The sequence below is a fragment of the Nelumbo nucifera genome, chromosome 3 (assembly GCF_055504915.1).
Source record: "Nelumbo nucifera cultivar China Antique chromosome 3, China Antique-T2T, whole genome shotgun sequence".
NCBI lineage: Eukaryota > Viridiplantae > Streptophyta > Magnoliopsida > Proteales > Nelumbonaceae > Nelumbo > Nelumbo nucifera.
In genome coordinates this window covers 15,094,289-15,116,495 of record NC_142651.1, presented here as the reverse complement: position 1 = coordinate 15,116,495, position 22,207 = coordinate 15,094,289, and the positions used below count along the sequence as shown (strand labels likewise).

Sequence of the window (22,207 nt, the reverse complement as noted above, 5' to 3'; positions counted from 1 at the left end):
CCAACGGCAAGTGCATATCTCACAGCCTTTGAGATGTTAGATACTCCGCCAATACATGTTTTTCGTTACAACACATTCCAATCGTGTATTCAAAACATCTTCCCATGACATGATAGGTATAGAAGATGTTCTCAATAAAAATATACATGTAGAGCGCCTGTGGGGTGTCAATCTGAATTCTGCCGTATAGTGAATGCGAGATGGGCTGTAGTGTCCCTACCACCACTACCACTGAGTTGGGATCACCTGCCAACAAAAATCTCAATCAACATGATAGGTATTCGCATATCATGTCTGGGACCCACCCCACCATGCATATGATGTACATACACCGGTCAATTGTGTCCAGCGAAAAGTACCCTGTTCAGGTGGAGGTCGTAAGAGGCAGAGTTAATCCTTCACAAGATTGTCTCCCACAACGTCCCACAGCATATTCCTGTCGTTTATTGAGAATATCTCCTGATGATGTGTAAGACGTTGTGGAGGGCTGATTTGATCTCTAAGAGACATCACCCATATTTGTATTGTAATATTTGCACCCCTCGCAAACTGAACCAAAAGGCATGGTGGCCATTAGATTTGGTAATGCACGCTAATTGGGATCTGCTCCTTCACACAGTGCGCTTCACAGTTACCTCACAGCCACATCCGACCTTATACTGAGAACATCTCCTCATGAATAATAAACACAAATATGGGAGATGTTCCAGATGTGAGGCATGCTGTGAGGACGGTGTGGGGCACACTCCCTGAGGAATAGATCCGGACTCAATACACGCAGCTAAAGTTGTCAGATTTGATACAGATGGATTCGGGCGACATCCAAAATGATCTTGTCAACCAAACTCACCTAACACCAAGCCCCTGATCTCAAGCTGATCCAACAACTTATGCTGTTGAAAAAAAAAACTCTTTTGAATAGGTATCGTAAGTTAAAAGTTTTCCACTCCACCCTCCCCTGCCCCTGCTTTGTCATTACTTATTTTCCCTTATTCCCAGAATGAAAAGAAAAAATAGGGTTCATTACTTATATATTATGTACATTTGAGAAACTATTTGTATATACCCTGACCATTGGAGACAACTTATATGTGTCTTGTTGACCGGCCCCACATAACACAAATAGGACCTCTGTCAATGAACCGTTTAGAATATGGGTGCTCACGATTCGGTTAATTGAATCGTGGGGATTTTTTTAATCGAACTGACCTGATCGATTTTTTAAAAATTTGAATTGAAATCAAACCGATGGAATCGGTTAATCGTGGTTCGGTTTTTTGATTTTTTTTTTGCACTCAAAATTAAGAAAAAAAGGGAAAAATACTTGAACAAACATGGCAGAGGGGTGAGCCGGCGAGGGCAAAGTGGTGGCCGATGATAGATTGGTTGGTGGTTGTTGTCGCCTGAAGTGAAAGCCTGAGAGGTGGCGGAGCCGCGAAGATGAGAGATGAGAGAAACAAAGACAGAGCCTAGGAGGTGGCGGTCCTGGCGGAGTCGAGGCGGCGACCAGCGTCTTGGTTGGTTGTTGTAGCTAGGGCTGGCTAAGCTGGCTTGGTGCTTGCTGATGAGGCAGCAACTGGTGTTGCTACGTGTTTGTCTGCTTGATGGTTGGCGTGATGGAGAAGGAGATGTCAGAAGACAAAGAGAGAAAGAGACACAGGGAAGCACTGAAGCAAGGAAAATTGGCCACTAGGTGAGAGGCCGTAAGTCGGAGGACAACTGGCGCCGGAGGAAAAATTGGGGATTGGGGAAGACAAAGAGACAAGAGAGATCGAGAGAGTGAAAAAGATAAGGGTTAGCCTATTAGGTTTATCGGTTTAGGTTTCGAAGAAGGGGAAACTGGGAAAGAGGGAAAAGGCGGACAAGCACGCGACAAGTAAGGTTTATTCGATTTTAAAAAATAAAAATAAAAATATAATATATAATATAAATAATATATTATTGTATATATACATTGATCGTTTCGGTTAACTGCTGATTTTTGTACAAGGTTAATCGAAACCAAACCAACCAATTTGGTTAACCGATTTTTCGGTTTGGTTTTCCGATTTTTTTGCTCACCCCTAGTTTAGAACCATTAACATCTCACTCCAAATGTTTTTATAATATTAATTTTGCCCATATATGTTTAAAACAATGGGATCATCTTTTTTCGTCTAAAATCATACAACTTAATCTGTTGTTTTGTCACTCCAATTTTTTAAATTTCCAACTCAAAATCCTTCTCTAATTAAACAAGAATATAAAATTGGTTTTAAGTACAAGAACATGAGAAGTAGATTTGGATAACCACTATTTTGTCATCAAATTCTTGAAACCTTCTCAATCTTCTTCCATTTTCATATCTTTCAGCTTTTTTGTCTACAAGAACCCAACCCAACTTCCTTGATTCTCGTCTCCAAGTCAAACTCATGTCAAAAATATCATGATTGTTTTGAAATTTTAGGAAATTCCAGTAGATCCTCACACCGACATCACAGGCACACCCCACCATGTATCGGATCATTTTCCCGTACTCATGAATTATTGTTCATAGGAGATGTTCCCAATGTACATGGTGTGAGATGTATTCTGTGAGGAGCATATCCTATTTTAGGGTCTGAATTATGCATTTTTTGGGGGATTGCTCAGACATGCGTCTGTCCAATGCACATGTCACCAGTAGACAAACCAGGTATACAATATACCAATAGTGGTGTTTCAGACATTTGGGGATTTTTTAGGTATGTATTTCTGTCCAATCAGTCCAGGTCGAGTATATTTGGATTTACACATACAACTTTAATTTTGTTAACTCCAGTCTGCATTTTGGGGATTTTTCAGACATACGTTTCACCAGTGGCCAAACCGGGTATAATGCTTGCAACATTAAGGAAGGGAGAAAGAAAGGAGAGAGAGAGAAAAAAAAAAAAAGAAAGAAAATGTCATTATTTTGAAAATTTAATGAACAGTTAAAGATCATTTTTGTCTTATACGTTTTTATCTGTTAGATTTAACATTTGAAAAGTCAACAAGGCATGTTTTAACTCAAAAATTATTATATAGGTTGTAAGCTATTAAGACTTAAGAGTCTTGAGCTACTGCAGTTCGGTTGTTTACATTAACCATGCTTCTGCTATAACATATTGAATATGCACTAACTGTCATTCAGCCTATCACTGCTGAAGTAAAGAGAATTATTTGTTTTGGCAAGAAACAAGTACAACGAACAAGGAAATTAATACTCCGAGAGCAAAGAATGCAAGACTAATCACTCAATAAAAGCATTAGAAAGAATACAGTGTCGCCTTTAATAACCGTGTAATGAAATAATGGCATTAGCAGACTATATTATATACAAGCGTGGGACTCTCTCTCTCTCTCTCTCTCTGAAAAATGCATATACCACAGGTATCTCAATTCGCATGGTGTAAAACACCCAGCATCTCAACCAACTATAAAACCCATATGTTATCGCTATGAAAATCCCGGCAATTAGAACTCTGTGAAACTTGAAGTTAGTTGGATCCCTTCACACAACACTAATACTCTTGAGGTTTTATCTGGTTCTAAAGTCCCAGTTGCGGCACTCTGCTTATTTTTCTCCACAGCATTTAGCCCCTTTTCCCTCTTGCAGCTTCTGCCACAGGCAGGGCATCTCTCTAGGGCCTTGATAGTGGGCAACGATGTAACCATCTTTGCACCCTTCATTATACACCCTCTCTTCCTTTTCATATCTGACCTTCAATCCTCCTTTCTTCATCTCTGCAATCCAGATGCCCATTGCCACATCCTCCAGCTTAAACATCTGCCACATCAACCACTTCGATTTTAGGATGTAATGTATAACTTGAAAAATAAAAAGATCCGTTTGGTACTTCCTATGCAATTAGTTTTTTTTTTTTGGTAGTTCTATGCAATTAGAGCTAGTATATTGCTACTCATTAGTATTTGTTTGTCACCAAATAGTTCCACTATACTTAAATAAGACATTTTAGGATGCATAGCCCAACACTGAACTCCAAAGACACATGCAAGCACCATGAAGTTTAACTCTCAATGAATCCAAGGATCTGAAAAATACTATGCTGACCAGACCTTGAATCTCTTGAACAAATTAAGGGAAAAGGATGTTCAGTTAAATTGTGTCAAATGTAACTGTCTGATGTATCTCATACAAGAGCCAGCCCACCAACGGAAAGTCTTGAAGACATTAGTCAAGCTACTTGGTAAAATATATTTGCAAAAGCTTTTGGGTGACAGGTATTCCATTCTTTTGCGGCAGGCTTCTTGCAATAATGGTTTTTATGCCCCATGAAAAGATATAATCACAAATTCAGTGTTGTGGATGCGTTCGTGGGGAGGACGTACAGCCGTCGGCAGCAGCAGTGAGGAGGGGCCCACAAGGTGGCAACTTATCTTATCAGCTCTCAGCTTATCTTATCTTATCCTTAGTAGTTTTCCTTATCTTCTAGAGTTCGATTTATCTATTAGAAGTAGGAGTCTGATTGATCTTAAAGTATGATTTATCTTTATCTGTAAGTAGTCGAATTCTACAGGGAGTCCTTCCCACCTCTTGTAATCTCCTATTTAAGGAGATGCGAATTGAGAATAAAGGCATTCAGTTTTCAGTCAAGGAAAGAGTTAGGAGAGTTAGGGTGATCTCTTGAACAAATCACCCTTAGGTCGCCACGATAGGGTCTGCACGCAAAGGAAGGGGCAAGGGGAAGCTAGAGGTTCTCCCCATGGACCGACCCGTGACGAGATCCTACGCCCGGGCCCATAACATTCAGAGTGTCTATTTGATGATGGAGAACAAGAAAGCTCTATGCTTTGCATGTTTGTCATGCATAGGCTGTCATCGGGCATATGTAAAGACTGGGCAAGCCACTAATATATAAAAATAGACACCAATATGCTCCCACTGCTCCTATGGAAATAAAACTGTCCATATTAGGATCCAGATTCATGAGGTGCCTCTTGGTTTATGTTACATGTAACCATGTCCTTGTCCACATATCCTATGAATAATATCCCTAGTTTCTTTGATTTTTTTTCAATACAAAATGTGCTAAAATTAGTATTTTTGCCACTTGGCAAGGGACTATTGGCCCTCCTAGTTGTCAAGGCAACACCTAGGTGACAAGGCACCCTTGGAGGCTCACCTCACCTAATTGCCAAGCAGTTTTCTATGGCGTGTTAGAAAAAACTTTTATATTCTTAATTTTTTGAGGTTATAATTTTAAAATAGACATTTTTAAACTAAAATTTGTGTGTTCATATACTGATTTCTTTTTATTATTTTCTTATTTGTTAGGGTTTATTCAACACAAACATTGCTAAATGCTGTATTGAACCCTGAAAGACTTCAAAACCTGAACTAACAAGGAAGAACTTAAAATGTTGCCTACTCAACACATTTACTTCTTTTTCTTTACTAATTTTGTGTGTCTATATACCAATTTTCTTCTTCCACCTTTTCTTTTCTTCTTTTCCTATAACAGAAGTAGGGGTTCAGCCCCTATAATTTTTGAAATTTCATTTCCTTCTTTTTTTTCTAATGAATATGTTGGAATATGTTGATTTTCTGTACTTTAACATGAAGTTTATACTTTTCTTATGAAAATTATGGATAATTATTAAGGAAATTTGATTATGGAACCTAGGGAACTACCCTAGGATACATAATTTTACTTGAAAAAATCCATCGCCTAGGCAACTAGGCACCCCGGCACCCCCCTGTCGCCTAGCCTCGCCTTGGTGCCTTGAAAACTATGCTTCCTACATGGAAAAAGGATGATATGGGGTTTCCAACTCAAGTTATAAGAGCCAAAAATGCATAGACGAAGGACTGTAAACATGTTTTATCAGAACTTCCATGCTTACTTGGAGCACAAAAATTAGGGTTGAAGGTGCCCACCTTAATCACTTCACACAACATTTTGGGTGATAAAAAGTAACAAAAATATGACAAGCTTCAAAAGTGTATTTAGCATATACCTTCAAGCTGCCATCTTTGTATCTCTTGGAGATCGACTTTGCTATGTCATGTGACACAACATAACCAGGACCATGTGCCCAAGGGGGATAAGTTTCTTCTGGCCATTCCTTCACGAATGCAGATAAGAGGCAGAAGTGAGAAGCAGAATAATTAAAGCAGTCATAATTAGATCCTAAGAAATTAACAGCTGGGTGGAACCAAGGGATGCCACCCCCTCCCCAAAAATAAACTACAGAAAGGATGTGGAGCTTATGATGTACAAGTAGGCCACATAATCAATTTAAAAGATGTGCAGTGGCCACCTCCAATTAAAAAGTCTGGAAAGAAACTGAATTAATGACTTAATGCTAACTCTACAGAATGTTTGCAAGATCAGAATTCAGAGGTAGCACCCAAGTATTGCTAAATAGAGATTTCTCATCGAAGTTATGAATTGTGAGGTTATAGTCAAGTTCATAGAATCCTATACAAAATTGCAGCAATTTGCAGCACATACTTTAACTGGTCCCTCATTTTGCAGATTTCTACACAACAATATTAAATGACATAGCAAAGGGAAGTTTACATGTACATGTGGGCACCTAGCCAGACTTGGTCAACTTTAGGGGTGAGCATCAGGCCAGACTGGGCAATGTCTAGGACAGCCTGGGGGGCTTAGACCATCGCTGAACCCAAATACAGCCCAAGGATGATGGATCCAAACCCAGACCAACTACATAGGATGGGCCTAATGTTCAACTGCAGGCAGCCCAATAATATATCACTTTTATATCAAATAGCTGTAGGTATTAAAATTAATATGTGTTTATGCTATCCATAGAATATATTATACAAATTTATACATAGGTCAAGAAGGGCCAAGATACCAAAGCCCAGCCTGAACTCAACTTTGAGCCAGCTTTTAGGCTCCATTTGGGAAGAGTGCAAATACAAAAAAAAAAAAAAAGATCAGTACAAATGCAAATACATCTGCTTCATGAAAATGCAAAGTTTGTCTAGTTTTGTAATGATAATTTTGTTCTCTTGCCAAATGATTTTTAATTGTGATAGGTACAAACACAAATTCCAAGATTGAAATATGTCTTTTTTTTATCAACTTTGAGTGCAATGTTTGCTTCCATTATTTGGATGCAAAATTTTCTCTCATTTTGAATGCAAACATGTCTTGAAATCTGTGTTTGCAGTCAACCAGCATTTGCACTCTTCCCAAATGGAGCCTTGGACTCAATCCCAATGCTCAGGCCTGGTCAACTTAAGTTTGTTCCAACTCTATCACCAGTTTATTAACATCAATTTAAGCTTTGACCATAGTTCTCTCTTCTATTGATCCAATCAACAACTCCTTTAGTCAATACATTTTGTAGAGATACTTACTTCTGGGCTAATATACCATTTACTGTCGGTATTTCGATGAGGTTGGGAATCTGAGTTAATGAGACCATATAGTAAACCACTAGTCACGTTGATCTTATTCAATGAAGCAAGCACCTCATCCACACGCACAAATGCATCATCATCTGTCTTCATCACATACTTGGCTGAAACAACCTCTGTCTGGTAATACCAAATAGCAAATATTTAAAATTAAGGGGTGAATTTAGTCAGACAAAAGCAACATCTGCTGGTTTTAAGAAGAGACAAGAATTTACACCAAAGATGCATATTGCTATGGTTTTCCAGGTGATGAGGTTGTAGTAGTCAACAAAAGGCATTAGCTGAATATCTCCATATGTCCGTGCCTCATTCCAGAGTTCCTCATTCACCATCTGGTTTTTATGCTGCAACATACAAAGGATTCTATATTCAGTTTCTAAATTAAAACCTTTAGTTATACACTCCTAGAAATGCTAATTTGTGCATGGTAGAAAAAACTTATATCTGGGTATGGCATTTAAATGCAAACACAAGAAGAAATGCCAAAAGCTTGGTGTAGCAGACAACCTTTAGCCATACAAGATGAGGTATTATAATACTTCTCAAAATAGTAGTTGCTGAGTTATGTTACATCAACATGTCATGGACAGATTTCGGACACAAAATTTATGCCCAAGAGAACTGTAGTGTCCAACATGAGCAAATACATTTCAAAACAACCATGTAGCTTTGTCACCAATTAAAATGAATAATTTGCATGTCTTGAACTCACCAGGCCCACAAAAAAACGCACTGCAACTGCTCCTGACTGCAATTCAGGATACTGCATCCAAGTTCTCCTAACAGCCATCCTACGATTGAAATTGTTCGCTGTAGAGAAGACACCAATGAAAAAATCCAAAGTCTTGTGGAGAGGCAGATGAGCTGACTTGAGTGATTCTAAGTCAACAACATGATCCATATCCTCTGAAGTGGGTAAACCACTGGCTAAGACAGAAATTAACTTAAGGTCTCCAGCTATTCTTACTTCACTGACAAGCCATGGTTCTAGAGTCTACAAAAATGGTAATGAAGTTAGAAAAAAAAAGAATAAGTGTTACTGTGTGTTGAGAGAAAGAGAGGGGTTACTTCACGGTATGCAAAGGATGTCATGTGCTTGCCATCGATTGTCATGTGGATCCCTTCTGCTCCCACCCTAAGAGTGAAAACAGACATATAACCTTGCTTGAAAGGAAAATAGCGCCTGGGTCTAGATCTTTGTTCTATGGAGGTCCGGATTGAAATATTAGAATATTTACTAGTTATGAACCTCCGGCTAACATTTTTACCCACCATCACATTGCACTGCTCCAATTCATCAACTGAAAAGAAAATATATTGCGCAGATTATACAGAGGACCAACAAACAAAGTAAACACAATGCATACTGCATCAGAAGGAAACAAAGGGTCAATAACAATAGCAGTTATTATCATAATATTAAAAGAAAGGTCAAAAAAGGCATCACCCAATGCTGGTCCCAGCTATCCGGGGTCTTGAGAGGGGTGGACTGGATAGTGGATACAGACCTAACCTTTGGCATTTTAATGCTATAATATAATGAAACCAATAATAAAGTTATCCACACCAAAACTTTTGGTAAATGCAAGCAAAGAAACTGCCATGGAGCATACGAATCATATATGCATACAAAAACAGATTATCAGACAATTCCTAGATGCGTGTAATAGTAGAAATTGTTTGGATATATCAATTGTGTCAGAAAATGTTCAACCCGAACCAAATATTTGTTAGCTAATCTTGATATGAGCACCAGCAGGAGACATAAAAGTACAAGGCAAATTCTCAGTTGAATCCTGGTTGTTTGGACCAAGGATTATCACCTCTGCTTGTGTTAATACATATCAGATGCTTAAAGAGCATAGAATGTATGAGATGGTTTCCTAAATAAAAAGTGCAAGATGAAAAGCTATACGAAGTTAAGGATGTAACTTTCAGAAATTAAAAGCAATTGCAAAACCATAGAGGAGGCAAAGACAACTGACCTAGTGATGTAGCACAGCAAGGAACTTCAAATAGAAGGAGATCTAGGTATCGCTCCTAGTCCTAGATGTTTAGGCCTCACACCCAAACATAGGAAGCATCATACACCCACATAGAGAAACAAACTTCTATATTGTATTCATGTCTTGAGAATCAACCAATACACCTATATTTATAGCATAGCAACTGATTGTCCTAACTAGGAATCCTACTCTTACTTGGCTTATAAGTACTAATGAGAACTGAAAACAGAATACAATGACTCCTAACAACTACATAACTAAAACAAACTTGCTGTAAAAACTCTCCTAACACACTTCTAACATTACTGTTTCTTAAACTTAGTTACAAACTCAAAACACCCAGAATTTATTCTAGCTCCCAGCTAGAATCTTCTCCATTATTGTGCCCAATAAGGATCAAAGCCTTAGAATTGTTAGACACTTTTCTTTTTCTCCTATAAGTCTTGAAGTTTGCTGTATGATCTTTATCATCTAGGATATGAACAATTGTATGGATTAGTTAAGTACAGGATGACAAAAAGTAAACACAACATGTTTAGCAATTTAAATATTATGTGCCTATGAAAAATGGTTTAAAATGATAAATCTGGTTTGGGCAATTAAAGAGAAAAAAAAAAACAGAAGTAATAAGCTTTTTCTATAAAGCTTACATACAACCAGAGGAGCATACTCAAATCCTAAACAAACCCACCTTTTGTCCAAGATGGCTTACTATAGACACAGAAATGGACAAAAAAAAACCGAGAGATATGATAACATAATATAATCAACTTATTATAATTCGGCCTGCCTTTGAGTTCTGTTAGTCTGATAACAGGCAAGAAGAGAGAAGAAGAAAGAAGAAAGAAAGACAGAGAGAAAGGAGGAGAAAATGAGAGAAAAAAAGTCTGGTTCAAATTAGGGAAAAATCACTTCTCCCATTCGGCCAGACATGTTTTATATTACTAATATAATGGAAAAGACACATGTGCCCTTATTTAAGTGAGGGACACTAGTTCTAATATAATATTACAGATCAACAACCTCAACACAAGTATAAAGACAGAAATACCCCTACACTAACACTCCCCCTCAAGCTGGTAAATATATATCATATAATCCCAGCTTGTTACATATGTAGTCCACTCTTCCCCGACTCAACCCTTTTGTAAATAAGTCTACCCACTGGTTCCCTGTGTTAACATATGCAGTGTCTATCACTCCATTCAGCACCTTCTCTCTCACAACGTGACAGTCAACCTCTATGTGCTTGATTCTTTCATGAAACACCAGATTAGAAGAAATATGAACTACAGCCTGATTGTCACAATAGAGCTTCATTGGAGTGTTAATATTGTATCCTATTTCCCGTAGAAGGTTCCTTAGTCACACTAATTCACAAGCAATATGTGCCATAGCTCTATATTCTGCCTCTGCACTGCTTCTCGCCACGACTGTCTGCTTCTTACTTTTCCATGTCACCAGATTACCCCCAAGAAAAGTGCAATAGCTTGTGGTAGACCTCCTATCAGACATAGAACCGGCCCGGTCAGCATCAGTATACCCTTCTATTTCAAGTTTTCCACCACTTTTGTATATCAAACCACAACCAGGGGCCCCTTTTAAATACCTCACAATTCTTAGAACCGCATCCCAATGAGGAACCAGAGGTTTCTACATGAACTGACTTACCGCACTAACCGCAAATGAAATATCTGGCCGAGTAATGGTTAGGTAGTTCAGTTTACCTACACCACGTCCAGATTGAGCTCCCCGAGCTCCACCTCTAACACCACGGCCCCTTGACACTGCAAAGGCTGATCTATCTGAGACATTAGAGTTCTCAGTAGATCCAATGGAAGTCCTCCGAAGTCGAGCAAACACCTCTTCTAAGGAAGGGAGAGCTGACCCTCCTAGTATTTGAGCCCGCACTGGTTCATATTCAGATTTCAGCCCCACCAAAAATCGAGTCATATCAAGTTGTTCTCTCTGTTGTTGCTGAATTTTGACATCAGAAGTGAGGGGGTGATAAACATTCAACTCATTACGAATGTTTCTCATACTAGCATAGTACTCCTCAAGACTCTGATTGCCCTGTTGCAGATTAAAGTATTCCTGATACAGCTGATATACTCCGGTTGTATTGTCTTGACCAGAATACAACTTCTTAGCATGGTCCCACACATCTTTGGCAGTGTCAAGAAACATGAAATTTACACTAATCTTGGGTTCCATACTGTTCCATAACCACGTGATAATTGTGCATCCTCTTGTTCCCAGTCTTCGTACTCATGAGAATCAGTGGAGGGTTTCTCCTCCCTTATGTGTTTCACCTTCTTCTTTGCCTTTAGAAAAACTTCTACAGATTTAGCCCAAGGTACATAATTCTCTCCATTCAGTTTAATGGAGGTCATTTGAACATTCAGGTAGTCAGCAGGTATCATCACATTAGATTTGCTATCACTGTTATCTCCCATTGCTGAATTCTGTTACTACTGAATTCGGTACACTGCACACTACTTGATCACACTAATCACACTAGTTTCAGCACTTGTTATTGCTGAAGGTTGCAACTCCTTACACCACAAACCCTACCCTACGACTACCTGAAATCTCACCACTATATGAGAACCACTCCCCCTTCGAATCACACAAAAAAAACAACATAAACCCTAGCACACACAGTCTGAAATCCCATCATACGATCTGAAACATTCTTCCTATTTGATTCATAACAAAAAATATGCATAGAAAACTCTTACCTCATCACCCGAAAAACAAACCACACAAGAAGAAAATCAGTCCACACAAGACACCCACTGCACCACACGAATCAGCCCTCTTCTCTTCATCGATTAGGGGAGGGCTTCTTAGAGACCACAGCAACGGACCGCGAACAACACAACTGGAGGCATAGAAACCTCCAAGGGAAGAGGGCGACCACTCCTTTTCAGCCCTTTCCCTTATCTCCAATCGATGGCAAAGAAATCAAGAGAAAACCCTAAATTGAGTGCGCAGAAAAAAGAAATCTGGGCAGATCCGAGTTGCTTAGTTGAGCTCTGATACCATATTATAATTCGGCCTGCCTTTGAGTTCTGTTAGTCTGATAACAGCCAGGAAGAGAGAAGAAGAAAGAAGAAAGAAAGAGAGAGAAAGGAGGAGAATAACAGCCCTCATAGTTTATAGAATAATTACATGTTGACAAAATGGTTGATACCATGGTACAAATGAAAAAATGTTTATTCAATAACAGCCCTCACAGTTTTCTTTGCTAGCATCAAGTTGCATTGCAACCTTAGATGTTTCAACCATGACAAGGAAAGAAAAGGAAAAAAAAAAGAAAATACTGCCTAATGGAGGAAAAACAAGAAGAAAGCACAAAAGTTTCAACCATCAGCAGGCATTACCAAGTGATATGATATATGACCAGATTTCGTTCAAATGCTGCATAAAAAGCATAGACAGAAAACAAAGGGCTAGACAGAAAAAGTATCACTAATTATTTGATGACAAATATGATATACATACCAGTGCAACTAGAGCGGAGGTGACATGATAAGGAAACAAATCATAAGTAATGAACCATATCTCTCTACAAAGCTTAAAGCTTAGGAATTAGGAGACTGACAAAAAAACATAAAGTTAAAGAACATATGCACAATAAACTATACCTTTCATCTATCATAAAAAATCAACCAATAAAAAAAACTATACCTTTCTTTTTATTGTCAGGAACAGGAGAAGGACATCTTTCCTCTTCACCCCAATCATGAGCTATGGTCCAGGTATTTTGTACAATTACAGGATCCTCAGTTATCTTATCACCATGAAGCCTAACATTATAGTGCAATATAATGGGAGGATCTAGCTCCCCAGGAAGTGGTGTTCCTGTTAAATCAATCCGAAAATTGCCAAGGAGACCATTTGGAACACCAAGGATGGTAATCGAAGAACCCTGAATGAGCCCACAAGGTATCTGTAACTTATAACCAGTATCACCAAATTCTGTGGCATTCATTTTGCTCAGAAAATAAGGGCACAGTTTCTCTTTCGTCTTATGATGTGAACTTCCATTTTTATAACTAACTTTTTCCTCTTCAACAGAAACCATAAGACTATCCCATGCGACTCCAGCTTCCTTGATAGCTTCTATTGCATTTGGTAGAACCTTACTGCTATTTATCAAATTGTTTAAATGTTTCCATGTATATAATGACCTTTTCTCCTCCCTTGAGAAATTCCTCCAAGTAAAAAGATGAGAAACCAATGTAGCAGCAGAAACTACTTGTGAGACATTATCAAGATTTTGAACTGCAAATGGAACCCCAGCATGAACCCATTCAAGGGGATTAGATGCATTAAAGGAGAATGGACTGAGAAGTAAACTTTCCCCAATGGGATTTTTCATGAAGCCATATCTCAGAACCAGCAACATAAACAAGGAAGCAATCAGAAGACCCCCAGACCACTTCTTCATCTTTGCAGATTACACTTTTGAATCAATCAAGCGATAGTTAAATCTCAACAGAACTGAGTTCATAATGAGTACAATATACCACTTCTTAGTTACTAGAACGTCTGCATACCTCTGGAGTTTCATTTTCAGTTAGCAAGTCCAGAAAACCCAGAGAAACGCAAGAAAGGAAATCAAACCCTTCCATGGGAATTAGACCAGATACAAAACTCTGGCATATAATTCATCTCTTCAAAATTGTGAAGAAACATATTCTCATCTGTCAGTCTGTAGTTTGACCAACACAGTTCCTAAATCTTGCCAGTAGACACATTATGAAAAACCAGTAAACTGAGCGAAGGACTTCCATGTGAGACCCTTCATACCAATTTGAGAAGCCTCCAACAAAAGTATACATAAACTCACTGCGATATCCTGTTACAAGAAGTTTTAGTCAATAGATCAGTTGAGAAAACAGGATCAGTAGCACAAAAGTGCAGGGAGACGCATGTGCAGGTTTGATTTCCTAACAATGAGAAATTAGCGTTATATAGCACATAAGATCACAAAAAAAAAAATGGTGAAGAAAAGGAAACAAGAATTGAATCCATAGTATGGGAACTTTTGTGCAGACCTCAAAGGATATATTACTCCAAGAGATCCTTGAAACTTGAAACCTAGACTTAAACAGAGTTACGAATGAGAATAGAAGCTGAGTTCTCAGGCAGATAAATTCACTCCATTTGAGAATTCATCAACTCAGTCACTTATATTTACTCAAATAACATATCTTCCTAGGTTGAGTTGACCTAGAAGAAAGCCCACTTATAAAACAAACTATCAGAAACTAACAAAAGGAAAAATAAAATAAAATAGTTTTAATCGGTAAAAATAAAATCGACTGATAACGAAGTAAGCAGTTTTGAAACCACTTGTTCCACAAAATCGTTCAAGCTACTCCATCTCCACAAAACGAAGAAATCTTGAAAACAAAAATGTAGACTCAACAAGTAACAGAAAACCGCAAAAATAACAGTCAAAGGTCAAAACGCAGATCCAAATGCACCATACTAACAATTCAGTAATACCAAACTCAAACCACTTAAATTAACTAAACGAGGAGGAGAATGAATCGAAAAAGAAACCAAAAAACAACAAATGTAGCTCCAAGTATTACGAATTTTTACTCAAAAAATAATGCCATTGAAGATCCGGAAGTCGAACAACTAGTTGTAGAAATTGCAGAGAGCAGAGTGCAGTTACCTTCGCATCCGTCGGGTGAGAGAGAAGGAGAGAGGAGAAGGAAGTCATTTGCAGTAGTTGAGAGTCGAGAGTCGAGAGGGGAAGGTTCGGTCTTTTCTTTTGAACTTGGAGTCTACGGCAAGAGGTGGGAAGAAAGAAAATGAGTAGACAAAACAAAACTGTTGGCCTTTTTTCTTTGAGACTTTATTATAGTACACGCGGACTCAGAGTCAGACCTCAGAAGAAGAAGAAACTCTATTGTTGGTTTCTGTTACTATTTACACAGAATGCCACTTAACGTGAATTTCCCCGGCTTCTCTCTCCCCTATGGCCGGTTTACCGGCGGTTGCTGAGAAAAACGGTCAAGATGTTTGGTAAAAAAAACTGCAAAAAAGAAACGCCACCAGAAGTAGCACGGTAGCGGTAGCACCTGTTAATTGACAAAAGTATCCCCATGATCCTCCGAAAAATTACAGTAAGGCCACCCCTGGGCCCTGGCCCTGGTAATACGGTATGGTAATTAATTCGGTAAAGCATGGTCAGAGTGAGAAAGTTGTGGGACCCTTGGCGAGAAAGTAAAGTGGATTCTTTGAGAGAAGAACCGCCAAAACTATAAAACTAAAACCAATCAATGGATGAAAGTAAAAGATATCGACAAATTAAACGGTTGAGATCTTTTGGATCGCCCCGGCCTTTCCCTCGGGAGAGAATTCTTTTTAGAAATTAGAATTTAGATGTGACGGGGGGGAGGGACCCATATCTTGAATGAATGTAGATGATCAGATCAGATGAGGACCCCACCACAAGAAACGGATTTCGTACTGCAGAAATTAAGGTCTGATCTTGTCTTCACCTTTCACTGTCAAGATGTGTTGAGCTGGTTTATGGGCCAGCGGATCTGTATGATTGCTGGGAAGCATCAATCATTTGGGTCCTCATGCTTTGGAGGCATTTGACAGATGGCAGGTTACGACTCTCTCTGATCTTTTGGCCAGTGCTGTGGGCCCGCCATGGTGACATGTTTGAGCATTAATGATACTACTCTCAGATTTTTTGGGGCGGGCCGGCAGAGACAGGGCTTGAAATGGTCAAGTAAAGTTGCCCAATGGGCTCTAGCCTTTAAGCCCAGATAATGACGGTTAATAGTAATGGGCCCACCCATATCTTATGATCTCTATTTGCAGGGCATATGAGGAATCTTGTGACTGCAGTACAGTTAAAAACACGACGCATTCTCATTCTGTGCATTGAGTGGCACGCCTGAATGGTCAAAAATCAAAATCAAAACCAAAACCACGTTCTGTTTGTTTTCAGTTGCAATTGCGGGTCAAAACGAACAATGGAAAAGTATAATACTTGTGCTGCTGATGAAGGTTCTGTCCGGGATGTAAATGGATCGGATACATCGGGTTTGCTCCGGGCTGTGAAAAGCGATTTTATTATGTCAGTCACCATATTGAAACACTTTTTCTTTTACTTTATCAAAAGACAAAAGAAAAACATTTTCTTTATTATTGTTGGATTATCAACTAAAACTCCCTTTCACTTTTTTTTTTTTTTTAGTCCAGGCAGCTCTAGCCTCAATATAGGGTTCCAACATCATTACAGCTGTAACATTTTACAATGAAAGACAAGAAAGATATTCCCAATACACGGCAACAATGGTGTTAAAACAATTATTAGGATCCTTTGTTTGAACTAGACCTGAACACTCTTACCTAACTTTTCAAAACCTCTAGAGACCCCTGTGATAGGTCTGCCAAGGGCTTTCCAAAGGTCACTTCTTTTTCGACTCCAACACCACATCCCCCTGTATTGCCATGAAAAAATTCCCATCACCTTCTCCTCTCCATTCCCAACCCCCAATTTCAGCAAATGACAGATATTATTTCTTAGGGCTCGGTTTGAAAAGAGTAGGAATACAAATATATAGAGTATAAATGCATACAAAATAATGTAAAATACAAAGTTTTGCATTTCACATACTGAGCCTAGGGAAACCATCTTTAGAATGTATTTTTCTACTTAAATGCACCCACTTTGGTGAATTCATCACAAACGAGTTTGTGACATACATAAGAATACCTCTTCTCGAAAAGTTGATTAGAGAAGAGGGAAGACAAGAATATCTCTGTTATGAAAATCTTCATGCGATGATGTCTGGATGGATTTCTTTCATTACGGATGATCAACTGTACAAGGCAAACCATCGATTCCCATTGGCTTCTCTGAATTGAGTCACCTATGTAATTAGTTTTGTGCTTCTCAAAAGAGTAACATATAGGGAGGGCCTCTCAAGGGAATCATCTATCTATTATTAAAAGTATGAATGAGTTTATGGAACTGGCTTTTACTAAAGTACTTTTATTTTTTTGGATTTAGTCCATCTATAATTGTGAAGGTACAAAATGTAATTTGGATTATTACTCTTTACCTCATTCAATTCCTTTAACATTAAGTCTTATATTTAGAGTATTAATTTCCATTCTCTATTATTAAATTCTATATTTAAAGTATTTTTTTATTAATAAATACAAAATTGCTATTCCTTTTTTATGAGGGCAGATTTGGCCCTCCAATGAAGTTGCGACACGTGGCACCTCGTGACAACTAGGCAAGCCCCCAGGCAACAACTTACCAAGTTGGTCCCCCCCCCCCCGGGCACCGGTCTGGCTAGCCTGGCGCGACCTGGCGCAACCTGGCGCGGCCTGCGCGCGACCTGGCACGGCCTGCGCGCGACCTGCGCGGCCTGGCGCGGCCTGCGCGCGACCTGCGCGGCCTGGCGCGGCCTGCGCGCGAACTGCACGCGGCCTGCGCGCGACCTGGCCGGATGAGCCTGCCACATGCACCGACCTGGCAATCTGGCCCGGACGCAGGCGCCGACCTGACAACAAGACCCGGACAGAGGCGCCGACCTGGCAACCTGGCCCGGACACCGACCTGGCGATCTGGCCCGGACACAGGCGCCGACCTGACAACATGACCCGGACACAGGCGCCGACCTGATGACCTGACCCTGACACAGGCGCCGACCTGGCAACCTGGCCCGGACACCGACCCGCCGACTGACACAGGCGCCGACCTGGCAACCTGGCTCGGACACCGACCCGCCGACAGACACAGGCGCCGGCCTGGCAACCTGGCCCGGACACCGACCCGTCGACTGACAGGCGCCGACCTGACAACCTCGAGGAGTTCATCACCGTACCCCGGTTCTGACGGGATATGACGTCTTACCATTTGAAGGCTTTTTACCCACCTAACCCGCGAGGGCACCACTATATAAGGACTCCGACCCCCAAAGCCAACAGAGGAGAAAAAAGAGTATGGTAACCCCCGCTCTCTAGCTCTCTCATTTCTCTCCAAGCCCTCTGTAATCAGAATGCTAACTTAGGCATCGGAGAGTCCCCGTCGGGAAAATACCCCGGGTCCTCTGATTCAGTTCCCGCAGGTCCCTCAGCTCCCGCCGTCTACAAAGGAGAGAAAATCACCTCACGCAGGGGGTAGTCAGGTAGCGCTGCACCAGGGAGCTCCACCATCCTCTGAGTTGCAGACCGCCTAGGAGCAAGTCAAGTGACGAGTTCGCCATCAGGGAACACTATCAGGCAGTTCGTCACCAGGCAGTTCGCCGTCAGGCAGTTCGCCACCAGGCAGTTCGCCACCAGACAGTTCGCCATCAGGCAGTTCGCCACCGGGCAATTCTCCACCAGGCAGTTCGCCACTAGGCAGTTCACCAGGCAGTTCGCCATCAGGCAGTTCGCCACCGGGCAGTTCGCCACCAGGCAGTTCACCACCGGGCAGTTCGCCACTAGGCAGTTCGCCACCAGGGAGCATCACCAGGCAGTTCGCCACCAGGCAGTTCTCCCCCGGGAAGTTCGCCACCAAGTAGCTCATCACCAAGGCACGTCACCACCAGGTCAAACACGAGGTACTTAGCCAAAAAATTTTACACATCCCAAAAAATGGTACGTGACCAAAAACGGTTACATCAATTGGCGCCGTCTGTGGGAATACGCTACGGAAAGCTAAGTTCTCATCCTACAAAAGCTAAGTCCTCACTTTTTTGAAGATATCACTTTATAGTTTACATTTTTTATGAACTCAAAAACTATGCAGGGGGCTAACAGACTAAGTAGCTCTACCAACCTTACTTTCGATTCAGATGATGCCTCATCAGTCCTCTCCGCAACGTCCCCCTACAAAGATGAGCTCTTCGTGGCTTCCGCGGGAGTTGACGGCCAACAGACTACATAGGCGCCCTTACCGGTCGAGCCTTCCAAGGCTCCCGTGTGAGCTAGCAACCTAAAGTTAGTAGTGCTGCCCCCGAAGGTCAAGCCCCCAGCAGCTTCTTGTAGGAGTGGGTGACCGGCATTACGAAGCTGATGCAGCACAATCATAGCTCGACACCTCACAGGCAAAGCCTACGGGCCACATTACTGCTTAAGACCTGGTCGCCTCTCCGGCACGGGCAAAGTCAAAAAAGAGTAGACCACGAGTCACTCCCAAAAGCCTACGGGCCACATTACTGCTTAAGACCCGGTCGCCCCTCCGGCACGGGCAAAAGTCAAAAAAGAGTAGACTATGAGTCACTCCCAAAAGCCTACGGGCCACATTACTGCTTAAGACCCGGTCGCCCCTCTGGCACGGGCAAAAGTCAAAAAGGAGTAGACTACGAGTCACTCCCAAAAGCCTACGGGCAACATTACTGCTTAAGACCCGGTCGCCTCTCCGGCATGGGCGAAAATAAAAAAGAGTAGACTATGAGTCACTCCCAAAGCCTGCGGGCCACACTGTTGCTAAATATCCAATCGCTTTCTCAGCAGGAACAAAATCAGCAAAAGTGAACTATAAGTTGCCCTAGAGCCTAAGGGCTACACTACTGAAACCGGTGGAGACCCCCTCGTCTTACTGGCAGCTCGCCACATACAGGCAGCTCCCAAAGCCTAAGGAATTGGATCAAAACTTACTAACTCGTCGACTTACGGGCCAAAAGAAATCTACTCCCTTCGCTGAGTTACTCTCAGCTCGGGAGTGGGGGGCAATTGATGAGGGCAGATTTGGCCCTCCAGTGAAGTTGCGACACGTGGCACCTCGTGACAACTAGGCAAGCCCCCAGGCAACAACTTACCAAGTTGGTCCCCCCCCGAGCACCGGTCTGGCTGGCCTGGCGCGGCCTGCGCGCGACCTGGCACGGCCTGCGCGGCCTGCGCGCGGCCTGCGCGAACTGTGCGACCTGGCCGGATGAGCCTGCCACATGCGCCGACCTGGCAATCTGGCCCGGACGCAGGCGCCGACCTGGCGATCTGGCTCGGACACAGGCGCCAACCTGCCAACCTGGCGATCTGGCCCGGACACAGGCGTCGACTTGACAACATGACCCGGACACATGCGCCGACCTGATGACCTGACCCTGACATAGGCGTCGACCTGGCAACCTGGCCCGGACACCGACCCGCCGACTGACACAGGCGCCGACCTGGCAACCTGGTTCGGACACCGACCCGCCGACAGACACAGGCGCCGGCCTGGCAACCTGGCCCGGACACCGACCCGTCGACTAACAGGCCGCCGACCTGACAACCTTGAGGAGTTCATCACCATACCCCGGTTCTGACGGGATATGACGTCTTACCATTTGAAGGCTTTTTACCCACCTAACCCGCAAGGGCACCACTATATAAGGACTCCGACCCCCAAAGCCAACGGAGGAGAAAAAAGAGTATGGTAACCCCCGCTCTCTAGCTCTCTCATTTCTCTCCAAGCCCTCTGTAATCAGAATGCTAACTTAGGCATCGGAGAGTCCCCGCCGGGAAAATACCCCCGGGTCCTCTGATTCAGTTCCCGCAGGTCCCTCAGCTCCCGCCGTCTACAAAGGAGAGAAAATCACCTCACGCAGGGGGTAGTCGGGTAGCGCTGCACCAGGGAGCTCCACCATCCTCTGAGTTGCAGACCGCCTAGGAGCAAGTCAAGTGACGAGTTCGCCATCAGGGAACACTATCAGGCAGTTCGTCACCAGGCAGTTCGCCATCAGGCAGTGCCACCAGGTAGTTCGCCACCAGGCAGTTCGCCACCAGGCAGTTCGCCATCAGGCAGTTCGCCACCGGGCAGTTCGCCACCGGGCAGTTCGCCACCAGGCAGTTCGCCACTAGGCAGTTCGCCACCAGGAAGCATCACCAGGCAGTTCGCCATCAAGCAGTTCGCCACCGGGCAGTTCGCCACCAGGCAGTTCGCCACTAGGCAGTTCGCCACCAGGGAGCATCACCAGGCAGTTCGCCACCAGGCAGTTCTCCCCCGGGAAGTTCGCCACCAAGTAGCTCATCACCAAGGCACGTCACCACCAGGTCAAACACGAGGTACTTAGCCAAAAAATTTTACACATCCCAAAAAATGGTACGTGACCAAAAACGATTACATCACTTTTAAAACTAACCCAAAAAACAAAATTGTTCTTATATCTAGGTGATATTTAATCATCTGGCCCAAATAGGTCAACCCAACAGAAAAGACGAATGTTCCCAACCAATGTTTTAAGACCAGGACTGGATTGAACGGTTGAACCATTAGACCTAGGAATTGGAGCAAGAAGAATGAACGCAAAAGAAAGGAGTAGAGTGTTTTATGCGAGTCCAGATCTCTTTTCCATGAGAATTCTGCCCACGCAGCCACACATGGAGAACATCTCATCCTCTGCATAGTATTATGGAGGGGGAGATGTTCCCAATTCACAGGGGTGGTGTATTGTCGATAGGCATGGGCAGGAGATCTGGAGTCGTTTAATTCCACACATTGGGTTGTACGACAGGTGGCACAATTGGGATGATTGTGTTGGGACTAGATCCAGACTCAGACAAATAGGGCCACGCCTCCTTGACTCTGAAAAGTTTTGTACTTTTTGATCTGCCCCCAACCGTTAGGATGAGGTGGCTTTAACATCTACTGTCATCAGGCTTGATGCATGGACAAGTACAGGCTCATCTAGGGGAACACCAGGTTTTTGTTAGCCCAATAGGCTCAGTTTGGAAAGAGTATGTAAAGTGTATAATCTTGTATTTTATATGTATTTATACTGTATATATTTGCATTTGTGCTAGTATTAATTGTATACACATTGGA

At 42.1% G+C, this 22,207-nt stretch overlaps 1 protein-coding gene across 1 annotated transcript; it reads right to left on the bottom strand.

Annotated features, from left to right (window-relative positions):
* Window positions 1-3,217: 3,217 nt before the first annotated feature.
* On the bottom strand, window positions 3,218-15,341 carry LOC104597608 (beta-1,3-galactosyltransferase GALT1-like). Its single transcript, XM_010259247.3, has 8 exons — window positions 15,116-15,341; window positions 13,114-14,287; window positions 8,483-8,715; window positions 8,127-8,408; window positions 7,630-7,758; window positions 7,355-7,534; window positions 5,980-6,087; window positions 3,218-3,787 (listed from the first exon to the last, which is right to left on the bottom strand). The coding sequence occupies exons 2-8, from the start codon at window positions 13,874-13,876 to the stop codon at window positions 3,575-3,577; spliced, it is 1,908 nt and encodes a 635-aa protein (XP_010257549.1). The 5' UTR covers window positions 13,877-14,287; window positions 15,116-15,341; the 3' UTR covers window positions 3,218-3,574.
* Between the last annotated feature and the right edge of the window lie 6,866 nt (window positions 15,342-22,207).